Below are 20,157 nucleotides of genomic sequence, written 5' to 3'. Positions count from 1 at the left end.
GCTTTATGAGGTGGCTATGGCTTTCAGTTCAATTGTATATGTATCTGATCTTAAAAGTAAATTTTATGACTGTCTCCTTTTACCTAAGTTTATGTTTGGGCCACTTTGGACCATGCCCATTACCAACCAGTAGAAGGGAGAAGATTACTTCCGCATGAAGAGACTGTGTCCTCTTAGCCAGAAGGAAGGGTGTCAGATGAGCTGCCAGGCCAATTTTGTTTTCCATCCTGACCACTGTTTTGTATGTATATTCAGTTGGTGGTTTTATAACTGTCACTTTCCTTATGAGGAAAAGAATCACACGTGGACTTGATTCTGACAATTTTCTTTAACATAATTGAAATGAAGTGACAATCAGGCCCATTTGTGTTCTTGCTGTATTCCCAGAATCTACAGCAGAGCAGGGCACACTAAGCAGGCTCCGTAAGTACTTGTTAAATAGCTAATTGAATTTCCACTCTGATTACAAATTCAATCTACACAAAAATTGCATTTGCAAGCAGATCCACGTTAATTTAAAAGCACTGACATTCATTTCCCTTTGGTTGCATTTCTCTTCAGTGAATTAATATATTTAAAATAGTTACTAGAAGTGAATCTTAACTAAGTATATAAATGTACCAAAACTCAAATCAGAAAAGGAAAGACTCAAATTCTGACCCTGACAATTAACTCAATGCTTCCAGCTTCAGAGTTCTCATTTATGAAATGGGAAGAATGCTCTCATTATCAGATGTTCTGTGAGACTGAAATGATAATGAAGGGGTAATTCTAATGCTATTATCCACTGTCTTACATTCTGTGTAAGGATTCAAATGTGAACAAACAATTCCCTTCGAGACGATTAGAAAACAGACCTTGGAAAGAAGGCATTACTACAAATAATCACCCAACAAAGAAAAGCACAAGCAGTACTAGAACAAAAGCACAAGAAAAGGTTTGATGGCCATTTTATAATACAAACTTTGTAGTTATTCTTTGTCTTTTTTTTTTTTTTTTTTGGTTTTTCTCTGGTACCGGGAACCGAACTCACGACCTTGCACATGCCAGGCAGGCGCTTTTGCCGCTGAGCTAAATCCCCAGCCCCTGTAGTTATTCTTGCTAACAGATCAGCAGGTGACTGTTACTGCAATGATGCTTTAATATATGCACAGATCTGTGTGGGGTGAGGGCCTAAGGGAAGACTGGGGTCTGTCAGGAGCCAGAGAAAGTGGGGAAAACACTGGCCATGGTCCTTATTGTGATTTCCAAAGGAGGTGGCAGGCAAGACAGAAAAAGCCTGTGGCAGGAGGCTGGGGCACAGCAATGAGGCTGGAGCATTTGGGCACAACCTACCCATTGAGGAGACTCATTAATCACCAGTGCAGAACAGCTGCACATGAGCTGGACATGGGACCAAGCATCCTGCACCTGGTACCAATCTTCTGTGTGAGAACACGCTGAGCCTGACACCACTATCAGTGTTCCAGCACATGATCAAGTGGGACCGTCTGGGTCAACCGTCAAAGAAGACAAAAAAGCTCTGCAGCAATCAACTTTGGAGCCACTGTGCTCTTGTTCCTGCAGTGGTCTGTTCTGCCTGCCAGACCTGTCTTCTCTTTCTCCTTCTACTCATCCTTTTCTCCTGAGCACTTCTCCTTTTTCTTATTTCTGCCCTAAAATAAATCTTTCACATCCACTAATTACCCTGACTTATTCACGACTGAGACAATAAGAACCTGGAAAATACTTCTGATCTGTGCTTCATCTGATGACAAGCAGGTCAGACACGTACAGATTTTTAAAAATTTGGCAATGGACAAAAGCAGAAATTACAAATTAGTCCTCTTAGAAAACAGTTATTAAAATCTTACATGTTTTAAGACAAAAGAAATAGACTGCTTTGAATAATTTCAGTGATCTCTGGGTTTGGAGGCTATTTCTAGTTGTCTGGTACTTGATTTTGGGGTGATTGGGGAAGGGCAATAGAGTCCAGAATATAAGAGCCTGTAAAAGATGTTTGGGGACCTGCACTCTTGATTGGTTCATTGCACACAAAAGGTACACTCCAGTGTGAATTGTTCTCTACCTTTGGGAATTCACCAGCCTTGGGAAGGACATTCTCCTCTGGATCAGCATTGTCCCAAGATCTCTAAGTAGCAAGATTATGAAATAAAAAGGCATAGTTAAAATAATGATTTAGAACATAGAAAGCATGGAAGTGGCCAAATGCAAGTCTCTTTCAAAGAATGAGAGCATCACCAGTCCACTTGTCTCCTGCCACAGCAGCCTGTTGGCTTCTCCACAGCGCTTGCCACAGGTTGTTTTCTTTGTGTATTCACCTATTTGTTGCCTGTTTATCCTATTAACTTGGTAGATCCATTATAAGAAATTTGCTTGGTTTCCTGCTCTAGTCCTCATTTCTTTAACAGTCCCTGTCTCACAATAGATACTCAGCAAATATTTGTTGAATAAAATCAGTAACAACAAGGTTGCTTAATAGCTATACATGTATATGTGACTTGTGTATACACGTATATTATTTTTCATACTTGTGTAAATATGTACATATTGATGGGTGTTTTTGAGCATATGGCTTGGCACAGCTACATGATCATCTCCATAACAGTGCCATACCCTCAGAGGTGATTTCAGCCTCTGGCTTTTACATTAAGGTACTTCGGTGTGACTTCTAAGATTTTCTAGGTTCTTCTTTTGTGTTGGGAATGACCTGAGCCAGCAGGGTCATTTGGTCAAGGTTTCCTGAGTTGGTTTCTGGGGCCACTTGAGGTCTGCCCCACATTTCTCCCCTGCATGGTTCTTTCTTATCTTTTTCCTTGTGTTCAAGACCCAAGAGATGGCCCAAAGAACACTAGCACATGTGCTTACAAATGAAGTCCTCATGAGGTCCTGAGTTTGATTCTTAGTATCCCCCAAAATGGAGTCCTCCTGGAGCTCCCTGGCTGAGCCTTGGCTCCAGGAGGGCAAATGTAGGAACTGCTTGCTCCTCTGACCAGCATATATATTATTACTGTGGAGGATTAAACTGCTAGGATAGTTCCAAAATGTACATCTTGGGTGACTCAAATTGTGAAGTTGAGGTCTTGCAAACATTTTTTTTTTTTTTTCAGGGATGTACAGTGTGGGGTCAGTCCTGTCATTTCTATCCTGTTTTTGCTGAGAAGACCAATACCACAGATTAAAAGTGACTAATCCAGTATAACACAAACAGTGAAAATTGAGTCCCAGTTTCCTGTAAAGACATTTTGATTTCAGATCTTGCACATGTTGTTCTGCATGAAAACATAGAGAATACATACTCTAAAGATTCCCAGATAACACAATGGACTTTGGGGAACTTGGATCACTATATGCATACGTGGATGAGCAGGTGAGTTACTGTTAAGCCGTCTTTGCTGAAGTGGCCTCCAGATTATTTCACAATTGAGTAGCTCGTCAGGTAATGCGATTCGCCACACTTTCAATGAATAGAAATCTGAAGGAAAACACTCCTTTTAATGCAATATAATGGTTTTTTTTTTTTTTTTTTTTTTTTTTTAATGTGCTTCCTGGAGAAGGGTTCTTAGGGCTCTTTGCTTTCCACTACTGTTTCTGTCTCAGGGCTTGTGAAAGAGGTGCTCAAGAATGCTTTTACTTGAGGCTTTGTTTCTCATGGGAACAGGAGGGAGTGGAGAAAATGTTCCAAACCCTCCAATTCATTTAGTGAGGAAACATGACCTTCAGCCTCTTCTTTGGTGCAGTGAATAAAAGATGGTCCTGCAGTCTGGGCCTCTGACGGCTGTATAAATACATGTATGTATGAGGAAGCAGCAGTTGCACTGGGCACAGCAAGCAAAACCAGTGGCCTCGTGGATGCTCTGGGTTTTCTGAAATTCCAGGAAATTATCACACACACCTGCCATGAAGCTGGCAACTGTCTTCTTATTGGTGGCCATCAGCGTTTGTAGTTACTCTGGTAAGTAGTCTGAAACATAGGCTATTTCTCTACTTTTCTGTTAATGAAACACAACTGTTAAGCCTGCCTCACTGATAGTGGAAAATGGCAGAAGGAGTTTTAGACTCACCAAAATGGAATTGTTGGAAGGTATAATGGACTCCCCCGTCACCCAAGCTTGAACCTAATATAAGTACTGTCCCTAATGCATCCTGCATAGCAAGTTAACAATTTCCACAGAAGTTCACTGAAATATATTCCCTGTTGGACACTGGTGGCTATTAGTCTTCTTTAATTTATGTAAAATATGATTTTATAACTTCTTTCTTTTATGCTTTTAAAAATATATGGAGTCATTTGCTATAATCTCACTGGGTCTCCTGAAATAGCTACATTTATCCATTTGCCTACACAAAAAATTTATTAAAGAGGCTACAACTTCTGGGGCTCTAGGTAAGCACTGTAAAAATCATGCATAATTCAAACATTGTTCTCAAGGTCTGACAGTCCTCTAGGAGAGATAAGCCTTCTACCAAAGTTACTGCAACACTGCACTACTGTAAATGCACAATGAGATACATGAATAGAGCTCCATGGGTGTACCAAGGGGCGAAGAGTTTAATTTCCAAGTAAGGATATAGAAACTGGCTTCTTGGAGGAGAATGGGAACTGAGACTTTCCTTTTGGAAGAAATCGTTGTAAGCAGCAGGAAGGAACTTCTGGGTGCAACAGAAGAATGCTTCATAACAGCCGGTACCCACTAGGGAAGAGCAGGTTTGAAGGTCTCCTCCAGGAGCATGTAAACATAGACAGAGAGAGCATACACCAAAATGTCTACTATAAGAAGGGCAAGGATTCATCATGGCACACCAGGTGCTGCCTACACTAACATAGGTCATGTGGGTTTGTGATTTTTATTGAAACGTTTCAGGAATTTGTAATTTCATTAGTTTTGGATATCTTGTTGTTCTTTAGTGTCCAAGGATAAATATTTACAGGCAAAGTGGCAGAAGAAAGGAAGGTGGGGGGAAATAAGCGTTTCCCCATTAGGGAAGAATTTTGGAGAGAAAATACATGAGAGGATAAAGGTGGGAGGTAAGAACAGCCTCCATTTTTATAATTTCAATAAGGAAATCAAAAAGTTGCCAAAGGAAAATGAACTATGATAGGTGTTAGGCAGCACACACATGAAAAATGAACTATGACAGGTGTTAGGCAGCAGAAGGACACATGTATGGTCACATGCATGTATGCATTTATATATCTGCTAATTTTTTGTACATATATACATCATACATATTTTTCCCAGTTTCCCCCTTTCTTTGCATTCTTCTTCTATGCAAAGGTTATCTTTCCAAAATCAGTTGTAAGGATACGGTTGTACATTTCAAAGCCTTGGTAGATCCCCTTGTCACTAGGGGAAAAAATTTCCATAGTCATTGGTATGGCATCCAAGGCTTTTCAAAATCTCATCTCACTTGGTTTAATGTCACTGACTTTACCTTCCAGCTCTTGGTTATAGCCCACTGGAGTTCTGCTTTCCAGCCTTTCTAGGTAGAAGACACACTACTGTGTGTGTGCTGCGGTCTTAACATCTTTTGCTGATCTTGTTTCTAAAATGCTGCTGCTCCTCTTTACCTTGTGATCCTGACCTCTACCTCCAGACACCTCTCTAGCATTCTAGGACTATTCCTGTAACACCCTCCCACATTAGTTAGTCATCCTTTCCTTTGTGTTTCCACAGAACTTTGTCTGTAGTATTATCATGCTGTGTGCTGCAGGGCGGCATACAGATTCATGTGGTCGACCAGACAAGGTAGGGTTTCTGAATAAAGCATCTTGTCTCATTTGTCTATGTAGCTGTAGCAAATGGTATAGAGTTGGTGCTCAATTAAGTTATAGCATTATATTTAGTTGGTAGGGAGCAATTTCTTGGATTGTGACTTGGTTCATTCTATGAGTAGAGACTTATTAGAGATTTTCATTTTTGCCTGACAACTGTGAGCTCTGGACAGAGCCACGTATAAGATATTTACTTATTCATTCAACCACTAGCATCTACTGCTTGCTTATTGCATGCTGGGATCGGTAAGCAATGCAATACAGTAGGGAACAAAATATAAATTCCTTGTTCTTGTAGAATTCTAATGAGAAGATGAAGGTGATGAAAACAAGACAAAGTCATAGTTATTGAGGAAAGAGAGTTGCAGTGAGGCAAAGAGCAAATACAAAGGCCCAGAGGGAAAAGTTCTCATGGGAATCAAGACAAGGAGGTCAGATGGGGTACTGGAGGGTGGAGTGGAAAGTGGCGAGTGCATAGTCAGGGCCAGATTGTGCCTGTCTCACTTGGTTTCTCTTTTGCCCTGTAGCTACTGCCTTCCTCATCAACAGGCTGCCCCTTCCTGTTAACAAAGTGTTGCCTCTGGATGTTCTCTCCTTATTGGACCCATTAAAGCGTCTTCTGCAAACCCTGGGCATTTCTGTTGAGCACCTTGTGGAAGGGCTAAGGAAGTGTGTGAATGAGCTGGGGCCTGAGGCTTCTGAAGCTGTGAAAAAACTGCTGGTAACTATGCCTTCCAGGGCTGATTTTCCCAGGGGGAGGGCTCAGTCACCCTGCAGACCACCCCATCATCCTCTCACTTGAAAATGCGTATGTCTCCTCTCCTGACTATATTTGTGAGATATTCAGGTTCTCCTGGAGTCTCATGGGAAATGCAATTTCTACAAATATGAAAGCACTGCTGAGTAACAGGGACCCTTGTTCTATGACTAAGAGCTTTGTGATTCTCGAGGAGACGTAACCACTTGAATCTGTTTCCATGTTAGCAAAATGGCGGCTACATAATATAATGAATGTGAATCGATTTCTAAGCTGCTTTTATTTTTGTTTTTGCCTTTCTGCTTTTCAGGAAGCCCTGTCACACTTGGTGTGACATCAGGATAAAGACAGAATGCAGGAGAAAGTGGAAGGAGCACGATGTCCCCACCTCCCGCAGCTGCCACTCGTCCACTCGGACAGAGAGTCAATGTCCTAATGTGTTGTGTTCCTGAAGAGAATGAGTAAAACAATGAATAAATTTTCAGTTCGTCCTGTCTTCATTTCTGGGGGCCTCACTAGACGCACTTTGACCTGGATCATAGACTAGAGGGCCTGTTGTTATGAAAATAACTTAGCATTTCACATAAGACACTGACATCACTTCTCTTTTCTTTATCTTTAAGTTACATTTCCCACTTTTTTTTCAACTGTTCTTTATTGATGGTGGTTCTAGAAACCTCACTTTTCCAGTTTTAAAGAAATGGTTGAGTTTAAGAAATAAAAAAAGGAAATTCAAAGTATTGTCTGACAAGACTAGTCTCACTTCGTTGGTTTGGGGTCTACATCATCAGAAAGGTAGTCTGTGAGGTTTGTAGGTACCGTAAGGCCACTCCTTACCTTTCATAGAGAATCCTTGGACAAAGGCATTTTGAATTCTCTACGTTCTCTCAGTCTATCTCTCCATCCTGTCACCTACAAAAATGCCAGAATTATTTTCCCATTGCATAATTTTTTTATTTATTTACTTTTTTTAGTATTTTTTGTTTGTTTGTTTTTCTTCTGGTACCAGGAATCGAACTCACGACCTTGTGCTTGCGAAGCAGGCACTGTGCTACTGAGCTAAATCCCCAGCCTGCACAATTCTTTTTAAAACAGAAAACATTTCCAACTCCTGAACATGGCCTTTGTGTTCTGGCCTTTGCCTACATGTCTAATCCCATCAATACTCTTTTCTTCATGTGTGTGCCAGTCCAGTCACACTAGACAGATAACTCTACCGTTTTCCTGCCAACAGTCTTTGTACACTGTCCACAGCACGTCACCACCAGTAATCCATGCTAGAACCACTTTACATATCTGGTCATTCACTGTTTTGCTTATTCATTTTATTTTAGGTACTCAAATGTGAACATTTATTTATTTTTCAAGAGAAAAACACAAAATGATTAACCAATCAGCAAAATTATAATGCAGTTAAATGCAACTAGTCATATACTCTTCACCCAAAATAAAAGGGGCCTAGATATTTTAGTTTTTGATTCATATCATCCAAACATCAGTAAGGTACAATAGCATTAATAATACATACTGTATTTAACCTATGCCCATTATTTGCCCATAATTTACCCCACTGGTTCTCAACTAGGGGCGATGTTGCCCTCCAGATAACATCTGCCCACATCTAGACACATATTTTATTATTACAACTAGGGGAGGGGTTTAAACAGACATCTATCAAGTAGAAGCTGGAGACGTCACTAAACAACTGCACATGAACGTAAACAAAAAATTTCCAGCACCAAATATCAGTAAATGCTAAGGCTGAAAACCACTGATTTACCTTCCTCAAAATAACTGTTGGAAAGATGAGTGTATTTATACATTCACTTACAACATCATCCTTATCTTGGACAAAGTGCGTTATAATTTTAAGTGGTGAGGCTGGGGGTGTTGGTCAGTGGAAGAGCATGTGGTTAGTACTTAGACTCTGAGTTGAATCCCAGCACAAAAGAGGAAGTTAAAAAAGGAAGGTGCTTGAATGGTCTGAATGGCTCTCTATAGGCTCATTATTTCCAGAAATATGCAAGTAGATCATATTTTCTTACTTTCAGAAAGCAACTCGAGTCACCTAAATAATGTGGACCAACTGCATTAATTTCTCAGTACTTACCTCTGTCTGCTCTGTACATACGTATCAGATTTAATCAATTAGTATTGGAAATGACTGCTTCACACCATACTATTAATGATAAATATATTCTGTACTTTCAAAGAAAAGAATATTCATTAAATATTTGAAGTTTATTGGACTAATGGACATAAATTTCTTTAATGACATTATTAAAGTACTCATTTGCTATGAGATATAGATCTAGTCAAATTTTATCCATAAAGTATCAATTTTGGCCAATAAAGAATTGCTACATTTCCAAGGCTTTCTCAAAATGCCTGTTAGCATTTCAATATATGCATTTTTTAAAATATGCCTTTTGATCTAGCAAGTCAGTTCTGAAAATATTTTATAAAATAATGAAAACATCAGTGCCTGAGTTCATGGGTATAAGGATATTTATTGCAGCATCCTTTGAAGAGCAGATAAATAAGTATGAATGTCCATTCATAGGGAATTGATTAAATTCTGAGCTACTGGGCAGCTTTTCAAAATTTTTGGTTATGTAAACTAAATACCATGAGATGTTATTAAATAAGAAGGAAAAGCTAAAAAGTTACAGTGCAGACTCAAATTTCTCTCTACATGTGTATGGTTAGATATGTTCAAACAAACAAAGGGAATACAGTTAATACTGGTGGCTCATAGGCCTAGTTTGGGGATGATGGTATTCAACTGGAAGACTGCCAACTTTCAAGTATATATGCATATATGTGTATAATATAATTGTTAACTTTTAAACACACGTATGATATATTGCCCCTTTTCTTTCTTTTTTTTTTTCTTTCTGGTCCCGGGAATCAAACTGACGACATTGCGCTTGCCAGGCAGGTGCTATGCAGCTGAGCTAAATCCCCTGCCCCATGCCCCTTTTCACACAGCATATACAGGTATATATAATATGTCTAAAATATATTTATATTTTATATACATTTAATAATATATAAATTTTAATGTAAATTTTAATATTATATATATATAAATATTTTAAGGCAGAAGAGACTTCCATTAAGTAAAAGAACATTGTAGATTATAAAGCTTTGGAAGATCATGCTTTAATTCACGTTTCCCATACTCTTCTGCATGAGGGGCCTACATATGATACATATAAATATATATATATTATATATATATTTATGAATGACACATCAATAAGTTCTAATCATATAAGTATGCTAACTTTTAAATAAATTTTCCTTTAATTTTCCTTCTTCAGTGATAAGTGTATGCTACTTTAATAATTTAAGAGGAATTTTGAAGAAAATATTTATTTAGCTTTATTAGAAAATATTTCTCTCCCCCTCAAAACAAAAATGACAAAAAGAAATCTTACAGCATATTTAAGCACTTAATTAAAAATCAGGGTCTGTAGAATCACAGGTATGTGTTCAAATTCAGGTTCCTCCACCAGTAGTCAGGGTGGCCTGGGACAGGGTCCTTATAAACTTTCAAGTTCTCATTTACAGCATTTCCAAAGGGAACAGTAATATCTAATTCCTGTGCTTGATGTGAGCATAAGTGAAGGACCATCCACGGGATGCACCTCACGGACACTGGTTCCTTTACAGTGGTGGCAGGTTGGAAGGATCATAGTCCATAATCCATCAGTAAATAGAAAGCACTGCCACAGTCTGGGATCTGCTTTAAGATTTCTGCCAAGGTTTAATTGCCCTTCCTTTTTCTTATCCATGTCTCCAAATACGTTACTAACTGTTAACACATGGGCAAAAGATCATTACCTCTGAGGAGTCTTAGCAATCCCACAGGGCAACAGTGGGTTTGTCCCGGTTCCCATGTTACCATGTCCATGCCTCTGTTTTACCATATGATGCTGAATATGCCTCATTATGTGCTCATATCCTGTGTGGGAAGACAAGCTACCTGAAGTCAAGAATCATGGGATTTTCAACATTGTCCCCTCTGACCTTGCCCTAAGGTGGAAGGTTTATGATTTTCATTTATTCCTTTAGTGCAGAATACAAGGATATTTATTAAACTTTTTTTTAATAGACACTGTTTTTACTGCTCACTTAAGCCAGGAACATTGAGCAAAAGAGTCACAATTCTTGCCTCATCAAGATCCATTTTAGTAGAGATAGATAAGAAGGAACAGAATGCATCAAGTTTTACCACTGTGTTGAAAGATGAATACTATGAGGAAAACAAAAGCAATGTAATTTTAAACAGAATAAACAGAGACTCAAGCAAGAAGGTAGCATTTGTAAAAAGACTTCAAGAAAATGGAATGAGCCATATGGCTATCTCTGAAGGTGTATTTTAGGCACAGGTAAAAGAAAATTCAAAACCCTGTGGAAAGAGGATGCCTGGAACAGTTAAAGGCAATCCAGCATTCTAGTTGCATGGGGTGGAGGGAGCACAGAAATAAGCAGGAGGATAAGGATGAGAAGTGGGTAGCTCAAGCAAGATCTTAGCCACTATCATATGATAATTAAAAATACAGCTTCTACTCAGAATGAGATGGGAATGGCAGAAGGAATTTATATGGTTTCTTTTTGGTTTAAAGGGAAGTAGCCTCTCTGCCCAATAATTGTAAGAGCAAAATGTAAATTTCATCAAGTGTTTGAGGCATGGTAGGAACTTTTGGAATGAGGACAGAGAATAGGAACGATGTGAAGTATGTCCTCGGAGGTGTCAGGTGAATGCTTTGTTGAGAATCAGGCAAAGCCACTTGGCATTTTCACTTAGCCTCTACTAGCTTTGGTATCTTAAGTATGATATAAAGGTTCCTCCCTGAGCTTGTTTTTTCAGCCATGTGCAGAAAACAATGACTTATTAACTTGCTTCAATCACATGATTATTAGGAGGTTACAAAGAGATTATAACATCATAAAATAACACTACTACACAGAGAAAATAGACTCTTGATCTTTCGAAACACGCGTACCTGGTGGCTGCAGACATAGGTCATGTTGGAGGGTGAGAAAAGAAGTCAACAAAGGAAGAGGAAATGTGCACTAGGAAAATCTAAAATCTCTGGCTCACTGGAGATCTTGGACACCTACTTGACAGTGCACCAAAATCCAGTATTCATTTAATACCCGATATCCACCCCATCCACCCACCCACAGCAGGAAAAAGTGATTTCAATATGTACCACAGGTGAAGATAAAGGCAGGGAAGCTCTTGTAAAGCATGTTTCCCATGCATGTGTGGTGCATTGATTAATGTGGGTGTAGTAAATATATAATATAGGTCCAGATTAGCAACTCATAATCTGAAAAACGTCTTGGAACCACATTTGGTGGAGAGAAATAATCTATGCTGAATACATATGCTCAATAAAACAGATATTTAAGGTAACTTTGTTAAAACAGATGCAATATTTGAAATTCTCCAATCCCTAAAAAATGCAGAAGGTATGTGGGCTGAACTTATTGTAGAATGCAATATGTATTTTTCAGTATTTATTAGGTATTCACTCTTGACTTAACCACTCTATATTATTAAAAGTTCTATGTGTTGTGTACAAATCTATAATGGCTAAGTTAGAATAGGAAGACAGTCTAACAAACAAAAAAAAACTATTGGAAATGCAATGGAGGTGCTTTTAAAGTCAAAGTACTTGGGAAGGACAAGATCTAAGGCAGCTCTTGAGAACTCAGTAGCAGAAACACATAGACTTGTTTTACACTAGAGTGCTGCCTTCATGGTCTTTCATTTTAGTCTTGTCTCACTCTATACATGAAATAATTTTGTGGCAATTTTTCTAACAAGTGAGCAGGAGCCACAACAGTGGATCCAAAGACCCACCTCTGTGTTGTTGGTAGTGTGAAGGAGGGCACTGAGCTTTGCAAAGATTCATTCCTCCATTGCCCATACTGTGCTATTCTCTGAGAATAATAATGACCCCATGGAACAGCAATGACCTTGTTAATGAAAAAGGGTCAGGTTTTCCTTTACTGTAGCAGGAATACGGGCTCAAATATTTTTTGAACATCTTCCTAAAAAAGATAGTAAAGCTTTGAAATGTCATATATTTGTAGGAGTTCAGAGCGTACTCTTTTTTTGGTCTGCCTATCTGCAATAAGGATTTTCAGAGTGCATGTACTCCAGGCCTCCATAGTGAACAGAAGTCTAATGTAGTGTGTTATGTCGGTCTTTGGAAAAGAAAAACTGTAAGCCACCTATAAGGGCATTCCCATCAAAAAGCGTAGCTGTGAAGTCTATAGGATAATGCAGATATGTTCTGCTATTTTGACTAAAGTTTTACAGGGATATATGTCTTGTGACATGTCTTCTCATTGAAGTCAATGGCAGGGTTTGAAATAAAATGTTCTTTGTTACTCTTTAGACTGAGATTTGCAATGTTTTTTCTGTTACCTACCAGCTCTGCAACCTTGAACTTGTTACTTTATCTGTGTTTTAGTTTTCTTTTTCTTTTTTGGTTTTTCTCCAGTACCGGGAACCAAACTCACGACCTTGCGCTTGCCAGGCAGGCGCTTTTGCCGCTGAGCTAAATCCCCAGCCCTGTGTTTTAGTTTTCTTATTTTAAAACATTCTATGATTAACCTGGTGAAAAAGAAAAAAAATATATATATAATGCATTCTAGTATTATAGACATTATGTATAATACATGTAATAACTTTTGTATCCTTAACAAATTTAAGCATTCCCAGAAAAATTTACTGATAACAACAAAAGTCTCTGAGCTCCAAGAGGGCTTATTTATTTTGTCCTTTTAGACACAAAGTCTAAGTGAAAATGATTACGTTCAGGTGAGTTCAGGGCCCAAGTCCTGGCAACTTGCTGGGAACTACCTCAAGGGCTCGGTCCTGGACAACTTAAGAAGCAGAACTGGAAAAGCAGGAATTAGCTGCCCATGCATTGTCCAGGAGCCAGAAAGGTGTGTCCTCAGAAACAGAAGCCAGACACAGGGAAACAACTGCCATCCACAGAGAGGTTAAGACTTAAAAGGTAATGAAGGCCTTCTACCATTTAACATATTTGTCCTTTTGTATTTTAAAATGTGAGAGAATTTATAATGAATTGAACTATGGTACATATTTGAGGAAATAAGTAAATAATAACAAAAACAAAAGTCAAGGGACAGAAGGGAAGAGTCAGAAACAAGGATGGAGAGAGAATGCACATAGATTTAACACAAGGATACACTACGGCATCGGTTTCACTGTGAAATCCTGAATCGATGGGAGGTAGAAAAAGGCACAGGTCGAATCACATAAATCTTATGATCAGAAAAGAGGAAGCAAACCTTATGGGAGGTGCATTTTTTTCTAGTTCTAAATTCTGAACTAAAATTTTTGCATAAGATTATATAGAGGAGATAATAAGTCATGTATGTATAAGTTCAACTTCGTGCAGTTTGGATCATTATCTGCATCAAAATTTTCAGTTCATTTGCCTCGTAGATAGCATCTGGTGAAATTCTGACTCAGTAAGTCTAGTGTGTCCATAGAGCATCATAATCCAATAAGTTGTATAGAAATTAAGACCTCATAAAGTGCTTCTTACCTGTTATTTTTAAAAATCTTAATAACCTAAGGAGGATTATCACAGGTTTTATGCAGGAAAGGCAATTTATACTTAAATTTGGCAAGTGATTAAATATGCAGAGAGGTGCAACTTCAAACCTGTGGTTTGAGCAATGCTAGGCAATAGCAGTTGAAATTTTGTTACTAGAGATTCTCAGTCTATTGGATATTATGCCCATGTGGTTCAGCAGAAGTTGAAAGGATCTCACATTAATCAGACATCTAATGATTAGATCTCTGTTACTTTTCTAGATACTGCATGTCTACTCATTATTTGAGATGGTGTGCAGAATCACATACAGTTCATTTTCTTTGTAAAGCTTTCTTTCTCTCTCTCTCTTTCTTTCTTTCTTTCTTTCTTTTTTTCTTCTTCTTTTTGAGACAGTGTCTCGCTATGCAGTTCAGGCTGGCCATGAGCTCACTTTGTAGCCCAGGCTGGTCTTGAACTTGCAAAGATCCTCCTGCCTAGGCCTTCGGAGTGCTGGAGGCGTGCACCACCATTGTTGTAAAGCTTTCATAACGCTCACCCCTGCCTCCAAGTGTCCAGTCTCATTGATTTTTCCCCAGGTATTACCAAAACTCTTTCAAACATAGTTTTATAGTTGTTCTCCACAGTTATGGACTATAGTATTCCAAACTAAGTTGGGGGTAGGAGGAGGAAAAGGGGATGAAAAAAGGCTTGAGATGTCTGATGTACATGTATCGAGTCTGCATAAGGAATGTAAATATTATGTAATGCAAACATGTACATTGCATTATGTAATGCAAAAATTAAAGTGTTCTAGGTATAAAAATAACAACAACAAAAAGAAACAAAGTCACATTTTCTACCCTGGCGAAACAGGTATTGCTGTCAATCATTTAATTCTCAAGTGATCACTTTATTTTGACCAGAAAAGGCATAATACAAATCCAACTTTTATAGCTATTTATTAAATGCCCAGCCCTAGCATTTAAAAAGATACCTTTGATCATATTACACACACACACACACACACACACACACACACACACACACTTTTCTTCTATCTAGTTGAATTTATTTTTTATTCCATCATGTTTTTACATTCTACATTGAGGAATTCTTCCCTAGGGTATCTAAGATTTGGAATATCTTAGTTATTTTTCTCTTGTTGCTGAGACAAAAATACCTGACACCACAAGTTAAGGAAGGAAAGGTTTATTTAGTTCACAGTTTGTGGAGGTTTCAGTCTGTAATCAGCTGGCTCCAAGGCAAGGTGGTGTGGCTGAGGGGCAATAGTTCAGGGCACCAAAAGCCAGCAAAAGCAGCAAGGGCACAAGGTGGGGAGAGCAAGCCTCTTTTCCTCCCTTATACTGTAAGCAGGCTACCACTCTTCTATGGTGCATGTAGTACTCACAGTCTCCGTACGCTCCTCTTGCACAGGGTGAGATGTCCACAAAGTGAGGACCCTGTCCCCTGCTGAGTGGCTTAGTTAAACTTCTAAGCTTCTCAAGTTGACATGATGTATCAACCAGTACATTTGGTTAAGAAATGTAAAGATTTATGTGTAGCTAAATATATCTGGCATTAAGATCTGGAGCAATTAAGTTTCCCATATTTTTCAAATTTATAAGGAGGGAAGTCTGACTTCCCCAGAGTTTTGAAGGGATTTCTCTATGGTACCCAGCCTCTCAGTTGGCAAGTCAGAGACTGAAATTACATACTCTCTATGTCTTCTCCTCTTTTGATTCCTCCATGTTGTCTTGCTTGTTGAACTGCCTCAGAGAGCAAGCCTCTAGGGTGGTACCTCAGCGATTTGAGGTGTGTGTGTCCATGGTTACAGATATGTACAAGTCCCCTGAATAAAGGCAGTGTTAACTGCAATAATAGGAAGTCTCTTAAATATAGTATAGTATATACTATACTAGTACCTGGCCTAGAGTGACAGTTCAGAAGGGGTGCATAGGACATATCTTGATTCCAACAGCCAAGCTTTATTTCCATCCTTAGACACAGGAAAGTGTAGGTTAAGTTCTGAGGTAATGTGATAGTAGTTTCTGAGCTTACACTACTCATACTGAATTTATGAAATGGAGCCAGTAGGGCAGGGGACATTCCTAGACTAGGTACCAAATAAAAGTTGGGAAAGGCCATGTTTCCTGAAGTTTCATATAAGGCAATGCATGCAATCAAAGGGGTAGTGTGCTGTTTCAATGTACATCTTGGGGAAAGTTTGAGATCATATAGTTTAATCATTGTTCACTTCTCCTTCTCACTGGACTATTCTGCTCTGTTCTCCAGTAGCACTATGGTTTACAGATACAACACAAAGTCTGGAACCATGCTACTCGAGTCCAAATCCTGGTCTCTTTGTTTATTACTATAGCCATATTCACACATCTTACTGAGCCTTTGTTTCCGTATTTATGAAACATAATAATAACAATGCCTTGTGTAGCACTCAGGGAGGCTATGGAGGAGAATCCCAAGTATGAGCCCAACTTGGGCAATTTAGTGACTTAGGCAGACACTGTCTTAAAAAAATTTTTTTTAAAAGAGGGTTAGTGATGTAGCTCAGTGAAGACATACTGGGTTCAGTCTTTAGTAAAAAACACAATAAAAAATATTTATTTTTATGGGGACTATGAATTCAGTTACATACTACCTCACACTTACTGTCTAGAACAAAGTAAGGACTCTCTTTGTGACAGTTACTGACATCACTTTTCTAGCTCTACCATTTCTGCTTGTAGATTTCAATATCCATTCTCAGGAGAAAACTTAGTAAAGGAAAATCAGGTATTTCTGAATACTGAAACTATATGAAAGAGAAATTGACAGTCTTCTCTCCTTTTATGAAGTTCAGAAGATTTTATTCTTTTACTGAGCAACTACATCATAGCGTGGGTCTTTAGATTTTCAGTGTGTACTCTCCACCCATTCCATAGGCTGAACTTGTACAAAGCAAGTGTTGTAGTTTGAATCTAGGAAGTCCCCACGGCCCACATGTCGGAGTCTTGGTTCCCACATTGGGAGGTGGTGGAAACTCTAAGAGGCGGAATCTAGTGAGAGGTTTCAGATCATTAAAGTCATGCAGGAGCTCCAGTGGTGCAATCAGGTAGAGTGTGGTACTTAAATATTAAAGGCATGCTTCAAAGTGAATTGTGAGAGCTGGATCTGTTCCTATTTCCTGCTTTCACTTCCTGGTCATGAGATGTACATTAGTCAGGTTTTCCTCACTAGGACGAAATACCTGGCACCCACAGCTTAAAGGAGGAGATGGTTTATTTTGAATCCTACTCTCAGAGGTTTCAACAATGGTTGGGTGTCTTCATGGCAGAAACACCAAAGCAGAAGTGCACACTAGAAGAAAGCTGCTGAGACCAGGGTACCTGAGAAGGAGAGAGTAGGGGAAGATCCCAAGAGCAAGGGGTCCAGGGACCAGATAAACTCCTAATGCCTTGCCCACGTGACCCACCCAGACACACCCTGAAGATGCTTTACTAATCTCCCATGGCTATGTCAAGCCAATCAAGTTGACAGTGAAGATTAATCACCCCAGGGTGAATGGCTCTGCTCTGCCCTGCACTCTTGTCTTTATGTACATACCTTCTCAAGCAGTGGGGCCAACCACCCATGGACTGGAACCTTGAAAACTGTCAGTCAAGATAACTATTTTATTTATTTATTTATTCATTTATTTATTTTTGAGGCAGGATCTCACTCTGTAATTCAGGCTGGCCTTTATCTTACTATGTAATCCAGGCTGGTCTCCAACTCCTAGCAGTCCTCATGCTTCAGCCTCTCCAGTGCTGGGATTACAGGCCTGGCCACCACACCTGGCTCAAATATTTTCTTTTTATGTTGATTATCTCAGTGCTTGTGATAGTGTCAGAAAGCTCACCAGTAACAAAATCCCAGCAAAATAGCAACAGGAACCAGATCATTTCACCCGTATTTACTGATGTCACCACACAAATTTTCTTCTTCATATCTATATGTAATACTTACATGTATATATGAATATATATGTGCAATACTACAATAAGAAAAGTACAGTAAGAACCAAAAAGTACACCTTCTCTGCTTGTAGGTGCACAGGTGTCTGAAATCATTAAAAAGAATCAGACAGACCCTTTTTTGATCCAATACAGTATTGTCTTGGTTACTTTTTTCTTGTTGCTGGGACAAAATACCTGACGCCCAAAATTAAGGAAGGAAAGGTTTATTTTGCTTACAGTTCATGGAGGTTTCAGTCCATACTTGGCAGATTACAAAGCAGACTGGCACATGGCAAAGAGCTACAGCTCAGGGTGCAGAACACAGCAAAAGCAACAACCACACACCAGGGCGGAATGGGGGAGGCATAGCCTCAAGCAGCTTCTTCCTCTACCTTACATATGCAAACTATCCACCCCAGGGTGGGTATAGCTCTCTCACCCACAATTATTCAACTCTAAAAGCCTGCCCCGTGACCACATGAGGCTTTGGAGGGGACACACAGACATAACCATAACAAGTATGATTATTTTACTTGTAAATTATACATTTAAAAATCATCTGACAAGGTCACTTTTGATGACTGTTCTCCTAGTTTATCAGCAAATTCCATAAATATTCCTAAAAAAGAAAAGAGAGAAGAATGAGAGGTAGTAATGAGCTATGATTTAGACTGAATGGGGCTATTAGTGTGCTCACAAAAAGGTCTTGTAATGATTGAACCAAATTTTTCAACTTCAGATTTTCCTATTTCAGAAAGAAGTAAGATCTAAGACTCTCATAATAGTTCATCATTGACAAGAAATTTATGCATAATTATCTCTGGATTTCCCAACAAATTGATTGGCTGGATGTCTCTTTAGACATAAATTCCTTAAAGACATGTTCTGGTATATTTGTTAGTTGACATATCCCCAGCACCTACAACAATGCCTGACATACAGTGTGAGTTAATAAATATTTGAAGAAAAAATATTTATTATATCTTTTTATATGTGATAAAACTCTGAACCTCAAAAAGATCAAACTATTCCTCCAACACTAAGTGAACTTTACACTTTAGATCTCCAGAGATATTATGAAATTCTCACATTTTATACTATACTCTGTTGCTTAAAGATTGAGTAGCAAGGTACTTTCTGAGAAGGTAAAAGATGACCAATGTATGGTTTGTGAAGAGATAATAGAGCCAGTAGAGAAAACAAACACAATTAATTTGAAATAATATGAAAATAAAACTATTATGAAGCTCCCTAAAAAAGCATTATATATATTAGAATATAAAAAACTAAATTTTGTAATTGTGAAGGTCTATGACTTCCACATAGATCTTCATACATAGATCATACATAGATCTTATTTTTACATTAGACTTTAGAAAATCATTTAGACTTGAAAGATAAGCAGAATAGTATTAGAATTTGGGGGTAGTCATTGCTGGCAGAGTGGATAAAAGCGTGTGCAAAACTATCTGTGGTTTATACAAGCATAATCTTCCCTGAAAACAAAAATCACCTGTCACCAGACATCAGATGTTGGTTACAGGAGTAAGAAATGTGACTGAAAAACATCAGCATCAGGGAAAGAGATTTACCATCAGCTTAATGTATTTATTCTAGTTTGCAAGCAATAGAAATTCATAAAAGAGTTTTTCAAATATGGAAGCAATAAGAATAATTTTTTTATTTTTGAAGAAATGCTTAAAGATTTGCCAAAATTCTGAATGAGACAAATGTGCAATGCAAGAAAGAGGCACGAATGGAAGTGGTAAATAAAACAATGGGCAAGATATGCATAGATTAAAATATGTGTCAGATTCTGGCTTATATCCTGCCACTAGATGCAGCTGTAAAATTTAAATACATCAACTCACTTGTTACTTTAAAGCCAGCCATAAGTTGTGGCTTAATTTTTACTTGTCATTTATGAATAGGATTTTGATATGTGTACAAAGTATTAATTTACTATGGTCTCTGCAGTCAAACCTCTCTGTTAGTGTGAATCTCTATGTGCAGTCTCTCCCCAGTACTAGCATCACC

General features: G+C 38.5%; 2 protein-coding genes across 3 annotated transcripts in view; one reads left to right on the top strand and one right to left on the bottom strand.

Moving 5' to 3' along the window:
• Spink1 (serine peptidase inhibitor, Kazal type 1) overlaps positions 1 to 10,466 on the bottom strand; it is a 49,940-nt gene extending 39,474 nt beyond the window's left edge. The window contains exons 1-2 of the mRNA XM_005380652.2: positions 10,383 to 10,466; positions 7,371 to 7,445 (exon numbers count right to left, since the gene is read on the bottom strand). The gene's annotated coding sequence lies outside the window, so the exon portion shown is untranslated. The remainder of the gene's footprint in view (positions 1 to 7,370; positions 7,446 to 10,382) is intronic.
• Positions 3,664 to 7,017, top strand: Scgb3a2 (secretoglobin, family 3A, member 2). 2 transcript variants are annotated; one of them, XM_013512103.1, is made up of 4 exons: positions 3,664 to 3,955; positions 5,679 to 5,750; positions 6,304 to 6,497; positions 6,844 to 7,017. In XM_013512103.1, exons 2-4 carry the CDS (start codon positions 5,732 to 5,734, stop codon positions 6,865 to 6,867), a joined length of 237 nt encoding a protein of 78 aa, XP_013367557.1. In that variant the 5' UTR covers positions 3,664 to 3,955; positions 5,679 to 5,731; the 3' UTR covers positions 6,868 to 7,017. The 2 variants fall into 2 exon arrangements, with proteins under 2 accessions (XP_013367557.1, XP_005380711.1); XM_005380654.1 differs by lacking the exon at positions 5,679 to 5,750 and having other exon boundaries at positions 3,676 to 3,955.
• Positions 10,467 to 20,157: the final 9,691 nt, after the last annotated feature.

This window comes from Chinchilla lanigera, unplaced genomic scaffold, assembly GCF_000276665.1.
Source record: "Chinchilla lanigera isolate Chin_1 unplaced genomic scaffold, ChiLan1.0 scaffold00014, whole genome shotgun sequence".
NCBI lineage: Eukaryota > Metazoa > Chordata > Mammalia > Rodentia > Chinchillidae > Chinchilla > Chinchilla lanigera.
This window is presented reverse-complemented; position numbering and strand designations above follow the sequence as displayed.